Raw genomic sequence first — 17,800 nt, forward strand, 5'->3', positions numbered from 1 at the left:
GGTAGCCCTGGAATGGGAACAAGTTGTAGTTAAAGAACTCCATATACCCCCTCCATAGACCATTGATACCCTCCAACAGGTAGCTCAACATCAGTCACACCTTAGAAGTGTAAGATCAAGCAGCAACTAATTCAATCTAATTAGCTGCCTTAGCTTTACTAAGCTTCCTGCTAACAAATCTGAAGCTAAATATATTTCTCCTTATTTGTAATAATCTAACCTCTATGTGTCTTCAAACTATTCCTTTCATTTGTATGAATTTTTAAAATTTCACTCTGCTGGAAACCTCATAAAAAGGCTGGATGAAGAGATCCTTGCCCCTCACGAGTACAAGTCTTGCAGTTTAACAGCAGCTTCACTGAAGGACTTGTTTGCTTAAATTCAAATTTCTTGAAAATAACATTATTAATGTTAACTAAGAATCCTTCATCAGAAATAAGAAAATAAGTAGCACCAAAAGAATACCTAAAGAAAAAAAAAGAAAAAAGAAAAAAGAAAAGGGGGTGAGGGGAGATCACCAAGGATCACCTTGCAGAACTTTCTCAAGTTAGACAGTAGATACACTGAAGCAGAGGTTTAGGTTTACTTAGTACAGCAAAAGATGCTTTCGTGACACAAAAAGAGGTACAGAACCTAAAACAAAAACAAATAAATTACTAAGCAAAAGTCCTATAGCTTTTGGAAATTAGAGTTTTTAATGAACTCTACAGGACAATACAAATTCTTAACAGATTTCACCATCTGCTTTGATCATCAGTGTTGGTTAAGTCACATGAAGAATTTATAGGTCTCCTCAGTTGGCTTAAACCACACGATCTCCTTGATCAACTGCAGCCTCAAACCCCATGCAGTGTAGAACCTACCATCAAGACTCTGTCTTTTCTTAAAAGCAAACTTCTGAATATATAACAAACGAGGCTTCAGAATGAATGATGTATACAGCTGCAGCCATGCCTAGTGTAGTTTCATGTACTAGGGAGTTCAAAGATGCATGTAAAGCATGACAAAGATACAAGACGACCTATTCAGAAGCAGGTGTTCAGACATGCTCAGCTTGAACTTATCTAAGAGTATTATGATACCAGGTCAACGCTGACTTTGAAATGTCTTGGAAAGGTACCAAATCTCACCCAATTCATGCAATTCAAAGCTATCAGATTAATTGCTTTGAAACATCCAAATGCAGCATATATGTTTAAAAATCTAAATACAGTGTGCTTTTGCTTAAACTGTTATTGAATTGTCCTGGATTTTTTTTCATGAAAAATGGTTTCAAACTATGATCTGTAGCAAGCAAAGTGTTATTTTTGAGAAAAGAACACTGATAAATTCAGCATATGAGTAACTTGCTGTAGAGTTTTATTTCACTCACTTAGCTTTTCCAGGAATAACCATACATCATTATCATGTCTTTATTTCTAGATTGAAATGGGACTCTTTGATTTTCCATTGTGGCTGAATTCAATAAATCAAGTAAGCATATATAGCCTGAATTATTTATTGTTTTTTTTCCAAGATGTCAGACAATATAAATCCTTTATGAGTTGCTTCTGGTAAAAAAAAAAAAAAAATCTTATCCTGTAAGGAACCCTCTGTTCCTTACAGAAGATCTTTTTCAATGGATTACAGGTGCATTTGAGCCTCCATTTTATTATTTTTTTGAAATTAAAAAATAATAATTCTGGCTATGTTCATTATTTTGACTATTTTTGATGATTTTTAGAAGTAACATAGGAAATAAATAGTAAAAAACTATTGGTGCCTAGGTGTTAGTTTGCTCCAGAGCACTTCCTGGGTGCATAATGCAACACATGCAGAATAGAGTAGCCATTAGGCAACAATMTAGCTTTCATGAAGACACTGCTGCATGTATGTATCTATTGTAATTCAGTTACTGAATGGTGAAAATTAACATTGAAAAGTAGACACCAAGTGCAATAAAAAGCAAAAAGTCAGAGGAAAGAGCTCATGGCAATAAAAGAGCACGCTGACCAGCACACTATACCTTCTAGGGTAGATCAGAATAATTCTTCTGATCACCTGTAAAGATAAATAAGTGAAAGACAACATAGAAATTACATTCTCCTTTACACTGTAATGACTCCGTTGTCATCACAGAAGGCATGAAACACTTCTAAGAGAAGAAATAACCTTAGTCAATCTACCCCAGCACTAATGATTCCAACTAGACCTTTGATTCCCAAATGCAGTTGCATTACTCGTAAGACTCTCCCCAGTCTCCAAAAAAAGAGGGAAGTCTTGTCCCTGGCAAAGTCAGTGGCAACAACTCCCTCCACTTCAACAGATTCAATTTCACCTGAATTCAATACTCCTTTCACACAGTCTTAACACAGAAGAGCTTACGTGTATGAGCCTTGAACAAAAGTTTTATTCCTCCCTCTACCGCACTCCGTAATATTTTTGTATTAGTTTCGTTTAGAAAGCACAAAACTGGTTCTGGCTCTGCTTGGTCAATATACTATATCTCTTTCTAAGTGTTACTGAATTTCATGTGAACTAAAACTGAGTTTTGTGGGCTCTTTGCAAAACCATACAATTTATCTTGGGAATCTAAGTAGATGGGAGAGGACCGCAACAGTTTCAGGATTTAACAGATTTCCTACAACTATCTGGTGATTAAATATAAAGCAGCATCAACCCAGGAATGTTTTGATTAAATTGAGGAATGCAACACAGCCATGACTCACTGCAGAACCTTCTCTCACTTATTTTACAAGATTATATCAGACTGGAATGACGCATGCCATCTATTTTTATATATAAATATATATATAAATATACACATAAATAGTACATGAAGTTCTCTTAATTAATGCCATAGTTTCTACAATGTCATTTGTGCTTTTCACTCTAAAACTTCTCCCATGAAGTCTTCCTTTTCATTATTATTTTCCCAGGCAACACAGCCAAAAGAAAGAATCTGCAGAAGCAGTTCCCCAAAGTACTGCACTTACTAACAACTACAGGTAAAGAATATTGTTTCTATCCAAATACTTTTTCTATGTTTCTTTCCTTTTTCCATAGTTAGAATCATGGGCCCTTTTATCATGACCAAACAGATTTGCAAAATTACAGCCTCTAAGAAAGTTCTGAGCCAGTAACCTAGAACTGTAAAAAGAGGAACTCTACTTTTAGAGAACCATAGTACTTTGCAAGGGAGCAATTAAATAACTAACATGATTTTCTCGTGCTGACATTTCTCCATTCTTTGGGGTAGGGGGGATCCCCAAATCTTCTAGCCACTCTGACTCCAAAATACAAACCTAAATCTCTGTTATTCCGAGCCTAACAAAACTTCAGAACAGAAGTGAACCAGAACTTCAGTCACAGCAGTAACTAAACCAGATCCAAACTAAAAATCTATTTGTTCAACTTATGTTGTTTTAATCATGCAAAAATTTCTAACTTCAATCTAACAGCTACAYGGACATCTAGTGGTGGAACACAAGTAGTTTCATATATTCAAAGCTCTATCAATAAAAGTGCTTTATAGTGTATTAATAATTATAATACTGCATGCACACTTCAAGGTTTTATTTTCAGCTGTTCTTCACCTGGCTTCTTGATTTCCACTAGTGGTATCTGTATGAAATTAGATTTCTAGGGTCTGATTCTGAAGCCTTCAATCAAGGAAAAATTTCCTTTTGAAGTGAAAAGTGTTTAATACAATCAACAGGTAAGGGTTCAGCCCTGAAAATGCAATAAATGCTAAGGCAGTCTATTTAGCAACAATTTGGTGATACATCTCATAGGCTGTTTAAGACAACATTTTATGCATTAGAGAATATATACAAACTCCAATCACCTGTTAATCAAATCTGTTCTGGAACAACCCAACCAAAGCAAATCCACAAACATAGATAAAAGGAGCTGCTCCTACATTGCTGATGAAAATATAAGCAAGATTTCTGTAAATTATTGCAGTATGAATTTAACCATTGCTTATACAGGTTAAACATCTTATTGTTGAAAGAGGCATTCATTTTCAGCAATGTTCTGAACCATAAGCAGACACTCATGGTTTGGAGAACTGTTTTATTTCCTTTAACGTGTCACTCTGGTGCATGCTTGGAGGTCTAAGGCCTGCACAGGTCTTTAAAATATTATCCATCACATGTATAAAATAATTTTACCTGGTTCTAGATCAAATTGAACAACCTATAAATCTACAGTCTTTTAACACAGAATAAAGAGATTATTCAGTAATAAAATTAAATATCAAAAAGGGGATTCCAATACAAATATTTATTATGCTACAGTGGTGAAATATCATAGTCCTGCTGTACTTGGAACTTTAAAAATAGAAGGAAGCTACCTGTAGTCTGACTAGACATAAAACAGCATAGTCCAAGGAAGCAACCAAATAATACTGTCCACCAAGTTAACAAATATGATAAACATCTGAACAGCATCTCTTTTAAAAGGTTTTGAAAGCACCTTGGGACAGAAGAGACCTAGGGAAAGAAAGGATAGCCTCCTACCTCTGATAAGAGAATATGAATTTGGAGAACATTCAGTACAGGGGCACTTAAAAAGTTTTCCACATGGAGCCTTTCTTCAAAGAAAACAAGATGGAAGATGTATCTCAGATTTAATCACCAGGAGAAGATACGTGATGCTAGTTTTCAAAATGGCAACAGGGGAAGGCATCTAGAGAACCTGAACACAGCAAATCCAACTTCTGCTTCTGAAATAAGTGGTCAACCATTATAAAAACTCAAATTATCTGGAAAAGGCAAAAAATAAGTGATAAGGTATATTGGATACAGAATTCTTTGATTTGTCAAAGACAACTATGAAAATTTGCAGAAGGATCTCATATCAGTATATAGGCAATAAACATATGAATTTCAAAGTTGGTTAAACCATAGAAGAGAAAACACTACCTTAAGCACATAATGACAGATGCTAAACTACCCAGCCCTTCTCAGGAGAGATCTGAGTCATTCTGGAGAGTTCTCAAAACTTCAGTCAACACTCACCAGTGGTCAAAAAGTCAAGAACAATATGAGGAATGGTTATGAAAGAAATAGAGAAGAAAAACAGAAAATAACAATACAACAAGGTACAAAATCAATGATACACTTACAACTCTAATATCACACATAACTGTGGTCACCACATTTCAAAGAATATATAGAGGAAATAGAAAAGAAGGTCCACAAAGATAGATCAAAGGTATTGAGAGGATTCTGTTCAAGAAGAAATTAGATGGACAAGGAAAAAAAACCTGAAGAAAAATGTGAAGGAAGAATACAAACCTATAAGCAAACTAAAAAAGATAAATGGGATATGATCTTCATTTCTTATGAGTGGGGGGGAGGGAGGGCAAAAAATGAAACTGAGCAACCATTTTAAAAAAAGGGGAGGAGGAAATCTTATCTCATACAACACATTTAAACTATAGAACACATTCCCACCAACTGTTTGGAATGCCAAAAATCAAACTGAGCTAAAGCAACAATTAGACAAATTCATTGAAAATAACCAATAACCCTAGAAAGAGCTATCAAATATGATAATGTGGGTTCAATTCAGAGGCTGCAGGAAGCTGGGAGAAAAGGCTACCCTGAAATTGTCCTGTTCTTACACTCTTTCCACAAGCATCACCTAGACACAACTCAGAAGAATACAGGATGAGATGGGCCTTTTTTTTCTGACTCTATGTTGCTATAATGGACAGAGTGAAAATAAAGGAAAAATTTTCAGGAGGAGACTTGATAGCAATCCACGGGGAAGAACAAATCATATCATAGTTTTGTTTTGCATGTTGATTATTAAAAGCTATGGCTGTAAGCAAATGAAAATAGTTATGCATACTGCCTGACCTAAGGTAAGAACCATCATCAGTATGCAGGTGTCTGTCACTCCAGTACGAATGTAGAAAACTGTTAGAAGAGGAAAAGGCAGGGTAACAAGAATCAAAATCAAAGAAGGTAGGAAAAGAAGCTGGGAGAAAATAATAGTGTCATGGAAGCAAAAAAGAAAGAAGAAAAGAAAATATCTCAAAGAGGAAAGTCAAATGAGAGTGAGCTGATTCAGTATTATTAACAACAAAGAATTGTGAAAGAGAGAAACCAACACCTGGATTCCCTCTTCTGACTTTGCCTCTGCAAAAAGTCAGGAGCTGGAGGGAATAAGATACGAAGACATCATATACAGCAATGGTCTTCTCAGAGCATGTTGATAGCAAAAGACAGACAGGAAGGAGAGAAGAAAAATCATGAGATGAGGTTAGGAAGGAAGGTACATAAGGGAAGTAGACGGTGGAAAGGACAGGAATTAGAAAAGGGTAAAGGTGGAAGATGGGGAAGAGCAAACTCAGGACATGTATCACCAGAGGTAAGAAAAACTGAGGCAGAGGAGGACCTGAATGTGCAATCTATATTTATGCCAGTGAAAGAAAGGATATGGCAAGAAAGGAGTCCAGGAGACCTACTAGGAATGTAGGAATAGGAATTATAATAATAATAGGGGAAGTAAATGAATGGGAAGAAAACACTGTAATGCAAAACAGCAGGGTGAAGAGGGACTGGCAGGTTTAAATACATACAAGCTCAAAGAAACAAGGTTCCCCAGTACTTATACAGCAAGCCATTGTCAGATAACTGTAATACATCGCTCCCAGCAAGAAACAGAGGAGATCAGTCAGCATCACTGGCAATTACCAGATTTTGCCTCTTACAAAGCATCATTCTTGCTTATGAATGGATTCTTACCAGAGGTGCGCATATTTAAAACTTCTTCCAGCCTATTTTTGAGTGACTGAAGCAATGGTGCTTCTGGCCAACAGCAGCAGCTCAAGTAAAGTTTGTCTATTTACTATTACTGCATAACAGCCTTTTGCACAAATAGTAACATCATGCGATATTTAATAACCTTAGTAACTGGAAGCAATTTTCTGCACAATATCATGGAAGACAGCAAACTAGAGACATAAGAATTCAAATGTCTGGGATATACCAACAATGATGGAAAGAACACATACTTATAAGCTAGGAACAAAGGAAGCCAGTTTTTATATCTGGCTCCAAAGCTAAAATACTACTACAAACAAAAGGCAAAAATTGATACCTATAGATAAAGTCTKGGCCATAGCAAGACATCACTATCTTACACCACTTCTTGTACATTTAACACCATATCGTAGAGTTTTACAGCAGACTATAAAAAAAAGAAGCAGAAACATACAGCTCATTTATTATCTGAAAAAGGTCAAACATCAGTGTCCATTAATTTATAAAAAAATAATTTTCCAAAGTGACAGAATTTCTGAGTCCACTTTGAAAGAGATACCTCAGTTTCATTTACGGAGTAAGTGTCTGGCATATATGTTTATAGAAGGAACAACATTATCGCTAAGCGGAGGATACAAAGTATCATACAAGGCAACATGCTGATAAGTCTTATGTTAAAACTAATAGCAACAGTTTGTTCTGTACAGTTCAGTCTCCGTTTTATGGTTCATGTCACTCCAAATATTTCAGATTTTCATTTTACTGTAAATGGTTTAGTCTAAAACCATGATACACAAATTAATTTTAGGCTGAGTTATGCCATTAGCAAGTACTATCTCTGAATGTCAAATTGAAGCAGACCAACTTCCTAGTTCATTTTCATGGAGTAATTAAATGAATATTGAACAAATATGTCTTTATTGAGAAAAGTCCTTTAATATAATTTGGATTTCTTTTGCACTCAGATAAGTAGCATAAAAATATACTTTGGAAAAAAAGGGGGGGGAAAGACTTATCAGGAGCACAACAGCAAGAAAAAGCTACAAAGATTACAAGAACAGCCCGTATAGCAGATCCCTGCAAGTAACAATCATTTTTTACTCAAAATATTATCACACTGGATATCAGTAGTCTGTAAAGCGTGAAAAGGAAGAGAGAGTGAGAACACTAGCTCTAGATATAAGAAAAACAGAGAAAAATAATGGATTTTAATATTTCTGTGTTTAGCTACCCCCTCTTATGAAATCCCTAGTCAGAAGACATCAAAAGGGTGAAAGTGTGACACACTCCACAAGAAGGCAGGCTTCAGAATAAGTTTCTAGGCATTATTTTTACACTTCATAAAAACAATGGTTTGTGACTGCCTGTGTTTTCAGGCAGAGGTAAACTTTCATAATATCATGTTAAGTAGAAACTCTGAAAGTATGAATGTATAGTTAAACAACAACTAAACTAGCTTTAACATTCAAATGCAATTTATGAATTCACAAAAACAACTATTCTAAGGCACCACCTTGCAGACACTCCTGTCAGAACACATATTTACAAGGTTTCTCAGCCCAGAGCTGTCAGACCACATCAGCCTTCCCATTCTGCAGGAATTCATCCTAAAACAGAAGCTATGGGGAGTGCAGGTACTATAATGGAAAAAATAAATAAATAAAAACAAAGCACAGGCAGCAGTCTTTGAAAGATGATGATTTTTCCTGAAACTGCTCCTGAGGAAGACAAAAAATGAACAGCAGAATTGTATGAAAACTACCCAATTTGCCAACCTGAATCACTACAAAAGCAATGAGATTTTTAAGCCTATTGTTATTTTAAGTTTTGATGTTATAGGCCTTTTCTTACTTGCTTTCTACTTCAGACTGGTATGGCACATAGCCATATAATCAAGGTGCTGTCTACATGGCTAAAGGAACCAGTCTCAAGACCAAAGCATATCTTCCAGTGAGAACTAAGTCACTCATCTCTACAGCTTACAGTCCCTAAGAAACCACTGGATATTTTGAGGGACTCCACTAGAAACACTCCCCTCCCCCCGTTAGTGCTCCAACAGACGGAACCAACACACTCAAAACTTTTCCCCTGCCTAACCAGGTCCCCAGCTCACTTCGCCACTGGCTCTTAAATGGGGAAGCGGACGGGTTAGCGATTTACCCCCCCTGTGATCCCCCCAACCGCCACACGCAGGCACACGCGCACGCCGGCTAGCCCCGAGAGCACCGCCCCCCGCCGCCCCGCCTCCCCCGTGCCCGAGCATGCGCAGCGCAACGCCCACGCACAGCAAAAAAAAAGCGCCACGGCTCCGGGGCGCACGCGCAGCTTCTCCGCTCCCTCCCACCGCGTCGGCGCGAGGGGCGCGGCAGGTTTCGGGTGCCTCGGCTGCCGCTGTCGGAGCGGGTGGGCGGGGTCAGGGGGAGGGCGGGGCCATGGGGCGGGTCCGGCGCCGGCGCCGGCCGTAGGGGGCCCGGGAAGGAAGCGAAGGCGGGCGCGGAGCTGGTGGGCGGTAGGTTCGGAGGGGGCTCGGTGACGGGAGCGGGAGCCTGGCCATGGATGCTACCGCGCTGGAGCTGGACGCAGTGAAGTTCGCGCAGCTGGCGGTGCAGCGGGACCACAGCGGGCGCTACCAGGAAGCGGTCTTCTACTATAAGGTATGGCGGCGGGGGGAGGAAGGGAGACTGCCCGGCAGCCGCGCCCCGCTGCGTGCCCCTCGCCCTCCCGCCGTGGTTCCCTCAGTCGCCCTGGTCTTCCCTCCCCCCCGCGAGTCCCCCTGCGCGCGCGGGGGGAGGGGGCGCGCGTGAGCCCTCGCTGAGGCCTTTGGAGCGGCCGTTAGAGCGGCCGTTGGAGCGGGGTGGGTGCGGCCGTTAGAGCGGGGGCCGGCTTTTGGCTACCGGCCTGTCCGCTGCCCTTCCCTTCCCCCCTCCCGCCCCCGCTGCCGCCTTGCCACCCCAGAGGACGGGCGGAGAGAGGAGTGGCATGCCTCCCTCCGGCGAAGGTGTACTTTCCCTCGGCTCGTTTCCCCCCCCGTCGTGGGTATGCCCTGGAGATTGGGTGGGTTGCTTGGCCGCGGGTAAGACATAGTGTTTCCGGCAGAAAAAGAAAGCAGGCGGCCACGCACGCACCTAGAAAGTTTAGCTGGGTCTGGAGGAGCCGCGTCGTTCAGCACAAGTTGCGCAATACACCTTCCGTGTTTTATTTTTGGATGAGAACGAGTACTGCCTATGTGTTGCTGTTTATTAACGTGCTTAGGCTTATCAGCACAGCAATACTTGGAAAGTGAGTACGGACACTACTTCCACCTCATGAAAACATAACGTTTGTTGTGTCTCAGCAAGCTTTGTTCTGTTTTGTTGTAACCTAGCTAAAAACGTCTCTGACCCGTTTGTCCTCAGCTGTCATTCCTGACACCCACCCACCCACCCCCCTCTGCTATGCTAGAAGGTCTCCCATGTTTTGTATTGGAAATGTAAGGGCTGAGCATTTTAGAAAACTGCAAATGGGCAGATTGAAGCTGTTGAGTGTACAACTGGGAACAACTCTATTGTATAGTCAGTCACAAAATAAGTAACTGCAGGAGACAAGTACACAGCGAAATATGAGATTCTCAATAATAAACTAGTTTCAGACTGCATGCTACATGTGACTTATGCTTTAACCGTGTACAAGTATCCTTTGCACTGAAACTGCTTTTTATCTCTTCGGGCTTTTGAGTTTACTCTTCCAGCATAGCTTCAGGCCTTTGTGACCTGGAGTGGGGTGAACTTGCTTCAGTGGCTTCCTCAATATCTCCAGACTTACTAATGGTATTTGATAGCTTCAGTGCAACCATTATGCAATATTCTGCATGTGTTAATTTGTTTTATTTTGTTGGGTTTATGCTTTGCAAAGTTACATTAAAGTTACATGTCTCTCTTACTTTTCACCTGTAAGAAGGGATTTTTTTTTTGAAGTGTGTGTTTGTCTTTGGTGCAGTAATTGTTACAGATATTCCATCATTCTGCTGAAGTAATTCTCTTCCATTAACTTACCAAGTGCTCTGCAGTTGGCCATTTATTTCATGAATGCTGGGTGTCTGTGAAATGTATGAAAAATACAGTGTTTATAATCATTGTGGGCCTGTGCATGTTTGTGGATCCTCCCTTTCACACGACGATGTTAAGTGTGACAGGATAAGAAGGAGAGTATCTTTTTTTAACCTGGCTGTTAATGTAGGGTGAGCTGTCAACAGATAAAACAGTGTGTGAACATGTATGTAAGAGGTATAATTACCAGTAACAATGCTGATAAGCACAGGGGTCCATAACTGTGTGTACATGGTCTGATGGCTGTGCACAGTGCAGCTGCTTATTACAATACTTTTCTCAGCATATCTGGAAAATTGTTACATGCTCAACAGAAGAAAACTATCTTTATTGTGCAGACAGTTGTTTCTGTACAATTTTTGTACAAGGAAAATCTTTCTCACTTGCTGTATGTGTGTGATATTCTTGCTAAGAGCAAAGTTGCATCTCTGGTAGCGTTGGTGCACCTCAAGCTACATGAGTATAATCTAGAAAATCCATTGTGGTTTACAGAAGCTAGGCCAGAGAGCAGTGTGAGTATGGGCACTGCATTGTATGAGGAGAGCTCTGAGTCTCATCTCTGCAGTAAGCACTTCTAGTATTCAAACAGGTGGCTGTTGGCAATCCAAGGCTGGGTATTGACTCTTGTGTCAGATGATATTTGAAGGCATTGGTATTCAACTTGATTTTGACTGGGACAGGGGAGAGCAAATTCAGCATGTATTCATCAAGTGCTTTTTGTGCATATTGAGCAAGTATACATATATCGATTGGATTCTTTATACATAATTTAGACTAGATAGGTTTGGCTTTGCAGACGTTGCCTGAAGAATCACTGACTATTAGACTGAACAAAAGTAGTCATGAAATAGGATCTAGTATTTTGGAGGTGCTTTATGCATGTTCTGACAGTGCAAGTAAACTCAGAGCTGTCACCAACTTCCTCACTAACTGCTCGAAGCAGTTCAGTGCACACTGGTGTCATGATTACTACGGACATGGGAAAGCTTGGGTGCTGAATTCAATTCTGCAAGAACTTGACTTAAGAAGGAAACATGGCAAATGCTACATTCTGCTGTTGATAGTCAGCAAACTGACTTGCCCGAATGGAGTTTCTATGGCCAGCAAGTGCTGTTCACTTCCTCCTATAGTGGAATTTTTGACAGACTGTAGAGGAGGGCTGTGTGTGAATCAGCTTAGGGTAACAGTGTGGCCTTGTTGATAAAGATGCTATACAGAAATGTCAGAAACAGATTTGGGCAGCTGATGACTTCAACAAAACTGCTGAAGAATATTGCCAAGCTTGACTGTCAACCAGCAGCTACCAACTTGCAAACTGATGACCAGCAGTTAGCTTAGTGTGATTGTGACACACTCGTCATGGCAAAGAACAGTAGTGATATTGAGGAGATTGTAAATACCGACTCTGAATTGCACTTCAGTCTTCTCACTGGAGACAGTTGACATGCTGCCTCTGCAGTCAGTTGGTCGACTGCTTCAGTCCTTTAGAGGCTTAATACACAAATGACCTTTTTTCCTCTGTCTGCATCTAAAAACCAGGCCAAACAGTTGTGCTTGAAATCACAGAATAAACATCAATTATGTATTTTTTTTTTTTTTGTAGCACTAGTCTGAAAATCCACATTGGTTCTTTGTGTTATATGTAAACAACTTACCATTATGATATAATACATATTTTATCTGTACTTGTGGTATACCACAGACAAATACACACATTCTTTGGGCAGATTTCTATAAGTGCTTTGTTTTTCCCAAGGACAGCTGTATGCTAGGCCTTAACGGTATTTAATTGCTGCATATAAATGAAACAGAACTTCTCTACCTTTGTGTTGCAGTGGACACATTTTATGTGATGTAGTATGGTGGTGGATGTTGACAGGGAGTAAGTAATACCTAATTCAGTGGTGCTTGTCAATAAAAAAAATTATCCTAATAATAAGCACAGGCTGTGCCAGGATCAGCTTTAAGTTTGGGCAAACTAGGCAGATGCCTAGGGGTGCAGACTGATAAGCTGAACAAAATCACAGTCATAAAGCAAGCAAGTGACTCTCTGGCCGTGGCTCTGTGCTTGCTCTCTGCAGAGCAGCCTTCCTGAGTACTATCTTTATGGAGCAGCTTCCTGACAGTTATTGTTCTGCTTCCTACGTGCTTGGCCTGCTCCGTGACTGCCTCTGTTCTGCTGCTGTTGGGAAGACAGGCACTGCCACAAAAGTGGGGCACTTTGTATGCAAAGAAGGAGGACAAGTAAGATATTTTATCATCATTTTGGGGGTTGACAGAATTCAATTTTCTGCATGTTTCTGAGACTGAGTCAGCTCTGAGCTGTTCATTACAACCCTGCCAAACCTTATGTATTTTTCATAAATTCAGTGAATGAGTAGAGAGCTTAGAGAATTGAAAGCATTTTTTCTTAATAAATTTGTACAGTGTAGAAGAAGTCTTAATGCAGATAACATACTATGCTTCCAAGCTGGAGACCTATTCTCCCCCCTGGAAGTAAGCTTCCGTCAATATCCAGTGTTTTGTATGCATACAAACCTTTAAAGATCAAAATTTGAGGAGCTGAGAACTTTCAATTTTGTAGCACTTAAAGATTTGATAGCTTTCTGCTGGCTGTACTAATAGAAAGTGATTTATAAACCAAAATTTCATGCATTTTAGTTTGAAAAGCCTTTGTATTGATTCACTTCTCATTATTATCAGATTAAATGCAGGCAATGTGAGTAGGGTTTTTTTTTTCCAACCTTAAATCTGAAGTCTTTTAAAAATAAAAGGCAGTTTGTGACCTGTGGGTTTTACTTAAATCAGTTAAGTGCATGCTTGAAAAAATGTGTTGTTTAAAATCCCTTAAGCCATGCTTTTGACTAATACAGACAGACCTGAGATCCATATTTATAGCATCTAAAGAGATTTATTATAGTTTTATAGGTTGTCCCATGTGCATGAAATTGAACAGATGAGAACTGGTCTTATTTATAATTTCAAACTTGTTCTTTTCCAGCAGATTTTCCTAACAGCCACTGAGCCTTTATGCAGATGTGGCGGTTTGCTTTCATATAGCTCATCATTCCTACAGGCCCTCAGTTTATGCTCCAGGCAGCAAATATTAACTATGTTTCAACTTCTTCTCCCTGCAGGAAGCTGCACAAGCCTTGATTTATGCTGGGATGGCAGGGTCAAACTTGGAAAATATTCAAGAAAAAATAAATGAGTACTTGGAGAGAGTTCAAGCCCTCCATTCAGCAGGTGGGTAAGGAGCTTTCTAATCAAACCTCTGTTTAAATGAATTGAGTAGAAGGCTTTTTGGTGCTGTGAAATATATATCTGTAATGTTTGCTCTGTTTTTCATAATTATCTTTCTCTGTGAAGGACCACAGGTACAATGAGCATTCGGAAATGAAGCATAGTGACTTCCTAAGGACTTTGATGCGAATTTTCTTTCCTTTTAAATATTCTTAGGAACCACAGCTGTACAACAAACATGAGGAATTAATGAAACATAGGAACAGGAAAATGATCAGGAACAAATCAATACTTGTATCTAAGACTCAGCTGCATGATGGATTTGGAGCAAGTGGTTCTGGCATTTATGTAGAATTACTAACTTTGAGAGGGAGAGAGCTGTTTGCTCTCGTAAGGATTTCCTTGTTTGATCCCATGTCACTATTTCAGCTTAGAGCAAAATCTCCAGTTCTTGTACATGTGTAATTCTCATTTAGAATCACAGGATCGCTGAGCCTGGAAGGGACCTCAGGAGGTCTCTAGACCAACCTCCTGCTCAAAGCAGGGTCGACACTGAATTCAGACCAGGTTGCTCAGGGTTTTGTCCAGTCAGGTTCTGAAAACCTCTGAAGACAGAAATTCCCCATCCTCTCTGGGTCCTGCTCCAGTCCATATTTGTCTTTATAGTGAGAACTCTTTTTTTCTTTATAGCCAGTTGGAATATCCCCTGCTTCAATTTATAGTCTCTCTCTCTTTCTCCTGCAGTGCACTGCTGTAAAGAGCCTGACTGCATCTTCTCTGTAACCTCCTTTCACTGACTGGCAGGTTGCTGTTAGCCCCCCACACACCCTGAAGCCATCTCTTCTCCTGGCTGAGCAAGACCAGCTCCCTCAGCTTTTCCTCACAGGCTGAGCGTTCCAGCCCCAAATGTCTTAGGGACCCCCACAGGGATGCAGTATTCCAGATGGGGTCTACTGAGTGCCAAGTGGAGGATGATAATCCCTTCCCTCGATCTTGGGGCCATGCTCTTGCTGATACAGTCCCAGATGCCATTAGTCTTCATCTGTGCCAGGACCGTGCTGGTTCCTGCTTATCTACCATCCCCCAAGACCCACAGGCCCTTCTCAGCAGAGCTGCTGCCCAGCCAGGCAGTTGCAGCCTGTACCCTGTAGAGTGTTAGTCTGTCCCAGATGCAGGGCAGTGCATTTGTCCTTGTTGAATTTCAGGAGGTTCCTGTCAGCCCATTACTTTAGTTTATCTAGGTCTCTTTGAATAATAATCGTGTCCTTGAGTATATCGACTGTACCTCCTGGTTTGCCATGATCTGCAAACTTGATGAGAGTGCACTTTCTCTTATTCTTCAGGTTATTATTAAAAATATTAGATGAGATAGATACTTAAGGAACTCATGTATTGCAACAGGTGGTATGTTTTCAGAAACATTGCCGTATTTTATGTAATTAAATAACTTTTTCCTTAACATTGTATGAAAGCTATTTTATTTACGTTGTTATTCGATGTGTGAAATATCCTGAGAGTGTATCTCTGGTTCCTGTGTGGGGATTTTCTGTTTTCTTGGTTCTACTTTTTTTGTCCTTGCAAAGATGTCTTTAGCAAAGTTTAAAAAGTTTCGGTTTCCAGCCAAAAAATAGATATTACCCATCTAATTAGAAGTGCTAGTGTTTGTCAGTACCTTATTAAGGATGTTTTTACATACTAAATACTTCCTTTTTCATTTAGTTCAGTCACAGAACACAGACCCTCTGAAGTCAAAACAACAGTTGGACTTGGAGCGTGCTCGCTTCCTAGTTATGCAGGCTTTTGACGAAGATGACAAAGGCAGTGCAGAAGAAGCTATAGAGTTGTACACAGAAGCGGTGGAACTCTGTTTGAAAACAGTATGTTAAGCTACAAGTTAACTTGGTGGAATTATGTGATGGTAAGAAATTCTTCCACTTACACAAGTAACTGACCCTTAAAGGCTGGCTTAAAAATGGAGTACCTGTATTTCTAAAAACTATTTTTGAATCTTTTTTCCAGTAATTTTTTTTTTAATGTTTCTTCCAGTCTTGATGCTATGCTGTTACTCAGCACTGTAAAGTTACGGGGACTTGTGATTTCTTTTCTCTGAACCCCATTATACTAAAACCTAAAAATAATCTTGGAATTTTTTTTCATATTTTGTCTGGGAGCCAGTGAGACACTAAAACAGAAATTTAAAAACAATTAAAACTGAAGAAGATGAGTTGATAATGTGTCAGCTATATTACTTTCTTAATATGATATAGGAAATAATTTAAGGGAAATTTTTTTGAGTAATACTTTCCAAAAATATAATGGTCCACTGATGCCAAAACTAGTAAAAATGTTACTCAGTTACTCACTGCTCAACATTAAAGCCGTTATGATTGAATTCTGTTCACACTGAAATAAGTGGTACAGATAAATTGGCCATTATATAAGTGCTATAGAACATAATTGCAGGTACTGCCTTTTTCTGTTAAGACCAGTTGCCATAACTAACTCATAGGAAGAGCTCACCATCATGATGTAACTCCACCAAGTCTGTTTTTCTTCTTTCTCTTCTCTTCCCTTTTTATAATGTACGTATATGTGGGTATTGGGAGGGGAACATTCCTATTGCTACATACTAGGGTATGCACTTCTGTGCTCTGAATTCCTGGCTCTGTGTAGGCTCAGAAACCCTGCTGTTACCGTGTAACCAGACTAAGGGCTCATAAAACTGATGTAGTTCTTCCATTTGATTAGCTGGATCAGAACTTCTTCCATCTATTATATAAAACCTGTTGTGGCACTGTACTGGTTTTCCTCTGCTATATTCCTCCTTCTGTTGTATCAGTGCATACAGATATTACTTACATATATAGTAGCTAATCTGAAATTGGGTCAAATAACAGGTACTCTTACCTGGTCTTTCATTAGCTGCAGTTACTGGTGAAGTTTCTTTTAATCTTGACTAGGATATTATTTTTGATAAGATGATTGTAGGCTTTATCCCTCAGGTGGATCAAAAACTACCTTCTTCTTCCCAGGATGAAAGAAGATTGAAGGAATTCTCCTATCCTGAAGTATTGCTTCTGTCCTGCTTTCTGCTCAGTATATTCAGGTGGAGAGATTTGTCTCTTCCTCTACCCTTGAAGTGCTTGGAGAGCAGCCATTCCTTTTCTTGTATGGCTATCTCCTGGACAGGTCTGCTGGTGCACCATCTCCGCTGCTTACCTTCATAAATCTTTAAAAGTCTTTTCCAGCCAAGAATCCCTCAGCGTAATTTCTTTCCAGATCACAAAAAGAAATCTTATAGAGGGTGTTTCTAATTTTGTTTCATAGGGTGAAAGTAGCTTGCCTTTTGTTTTTCCCGGTTGATCTAACTGACTGGGGAGAGTGAGTCATGATACAAAGCTAAAACCTGAAACCTGCTTATGGGTGTCACAGGAGAAGCCACACCCCATGTTGTGCCTTTTGTAGACTGCTTAGCTGCACTAGCCGTGCTTCACCTGTAAGAAAAACAAGTATAAATTGATTGTATGACTAAGCTGTCATGGCTGACTACCCAACTGATAATAGAAGTTAGCACTCTTAATACCTTTTTTGGTGCCCTGTCATAGATAATTTTATGCCTTACGTGTGCAAGAACAAGATTTTTGACTTGGAAGCAGATTTTTTTAATGAAAGAAAACCTTCAAGTTTATTTTATTTTGTCTTAAATTTCCATGA

At 39.6% G+C, this 17,800-nt stretch overlaps 1 protein-coding gene across 10 annotated transcripts in view; it reads left to right on the top strand.

Moving 5' to 3' along the window:
• Window positions 1–9,206: 9,206 nt before the first annotated feature.
• Window positions 9,207–17,800, top strand: part of CAPN7 (calpain 7) — a 35,104-nt gene continuing 26,510 nt past the window's right edge. For 2 of the 10 annotated variants that reach the window (XM_026067987.1, XM_026067989.1), the window contains exon 1: window positions 15,888–15,963. Coding sequence is in view for 7 of the 10 variants with exons in the window: in XM_026067979.1 (XP_025923764.1) it covers window positions 12,950–13,087; window positions 13,981–14,089; window positions 15,806–15,963; window positions 17,089–17,192 (509 nt within the window). In the remaining 3 variants the exon portion in view is untranslated. Of the gene's footprint in view, window positions 9,413–9,819; window positions 10,038–12,934; window positions 13,088–13,980; window positions 14,090–15,805; window positions 16,005–17,088; window positions 17,193–17,800 lie in introns of those variants that run through there. The other 8 variants (XM_026067982.1, XM_026067985.1, XM_026067979.1 and 5 more) reach the window with 8 other exon arrangements.

Source organism: Apteryx rowi, unplaced genomic scaffold (genome assembly GCF_003343035.1).
Source record: "Apteryx rowi isolate R43461 unplaced genomic scaffold, aptRow1 scaffold_266, whole genome shotgun sequence".
Lineage (NCBI taxonomy): Eukaryota > Metazoa > Chordata > Aves > Apterygiformes > Apterygidae > Apteryx > Apteryx rowi.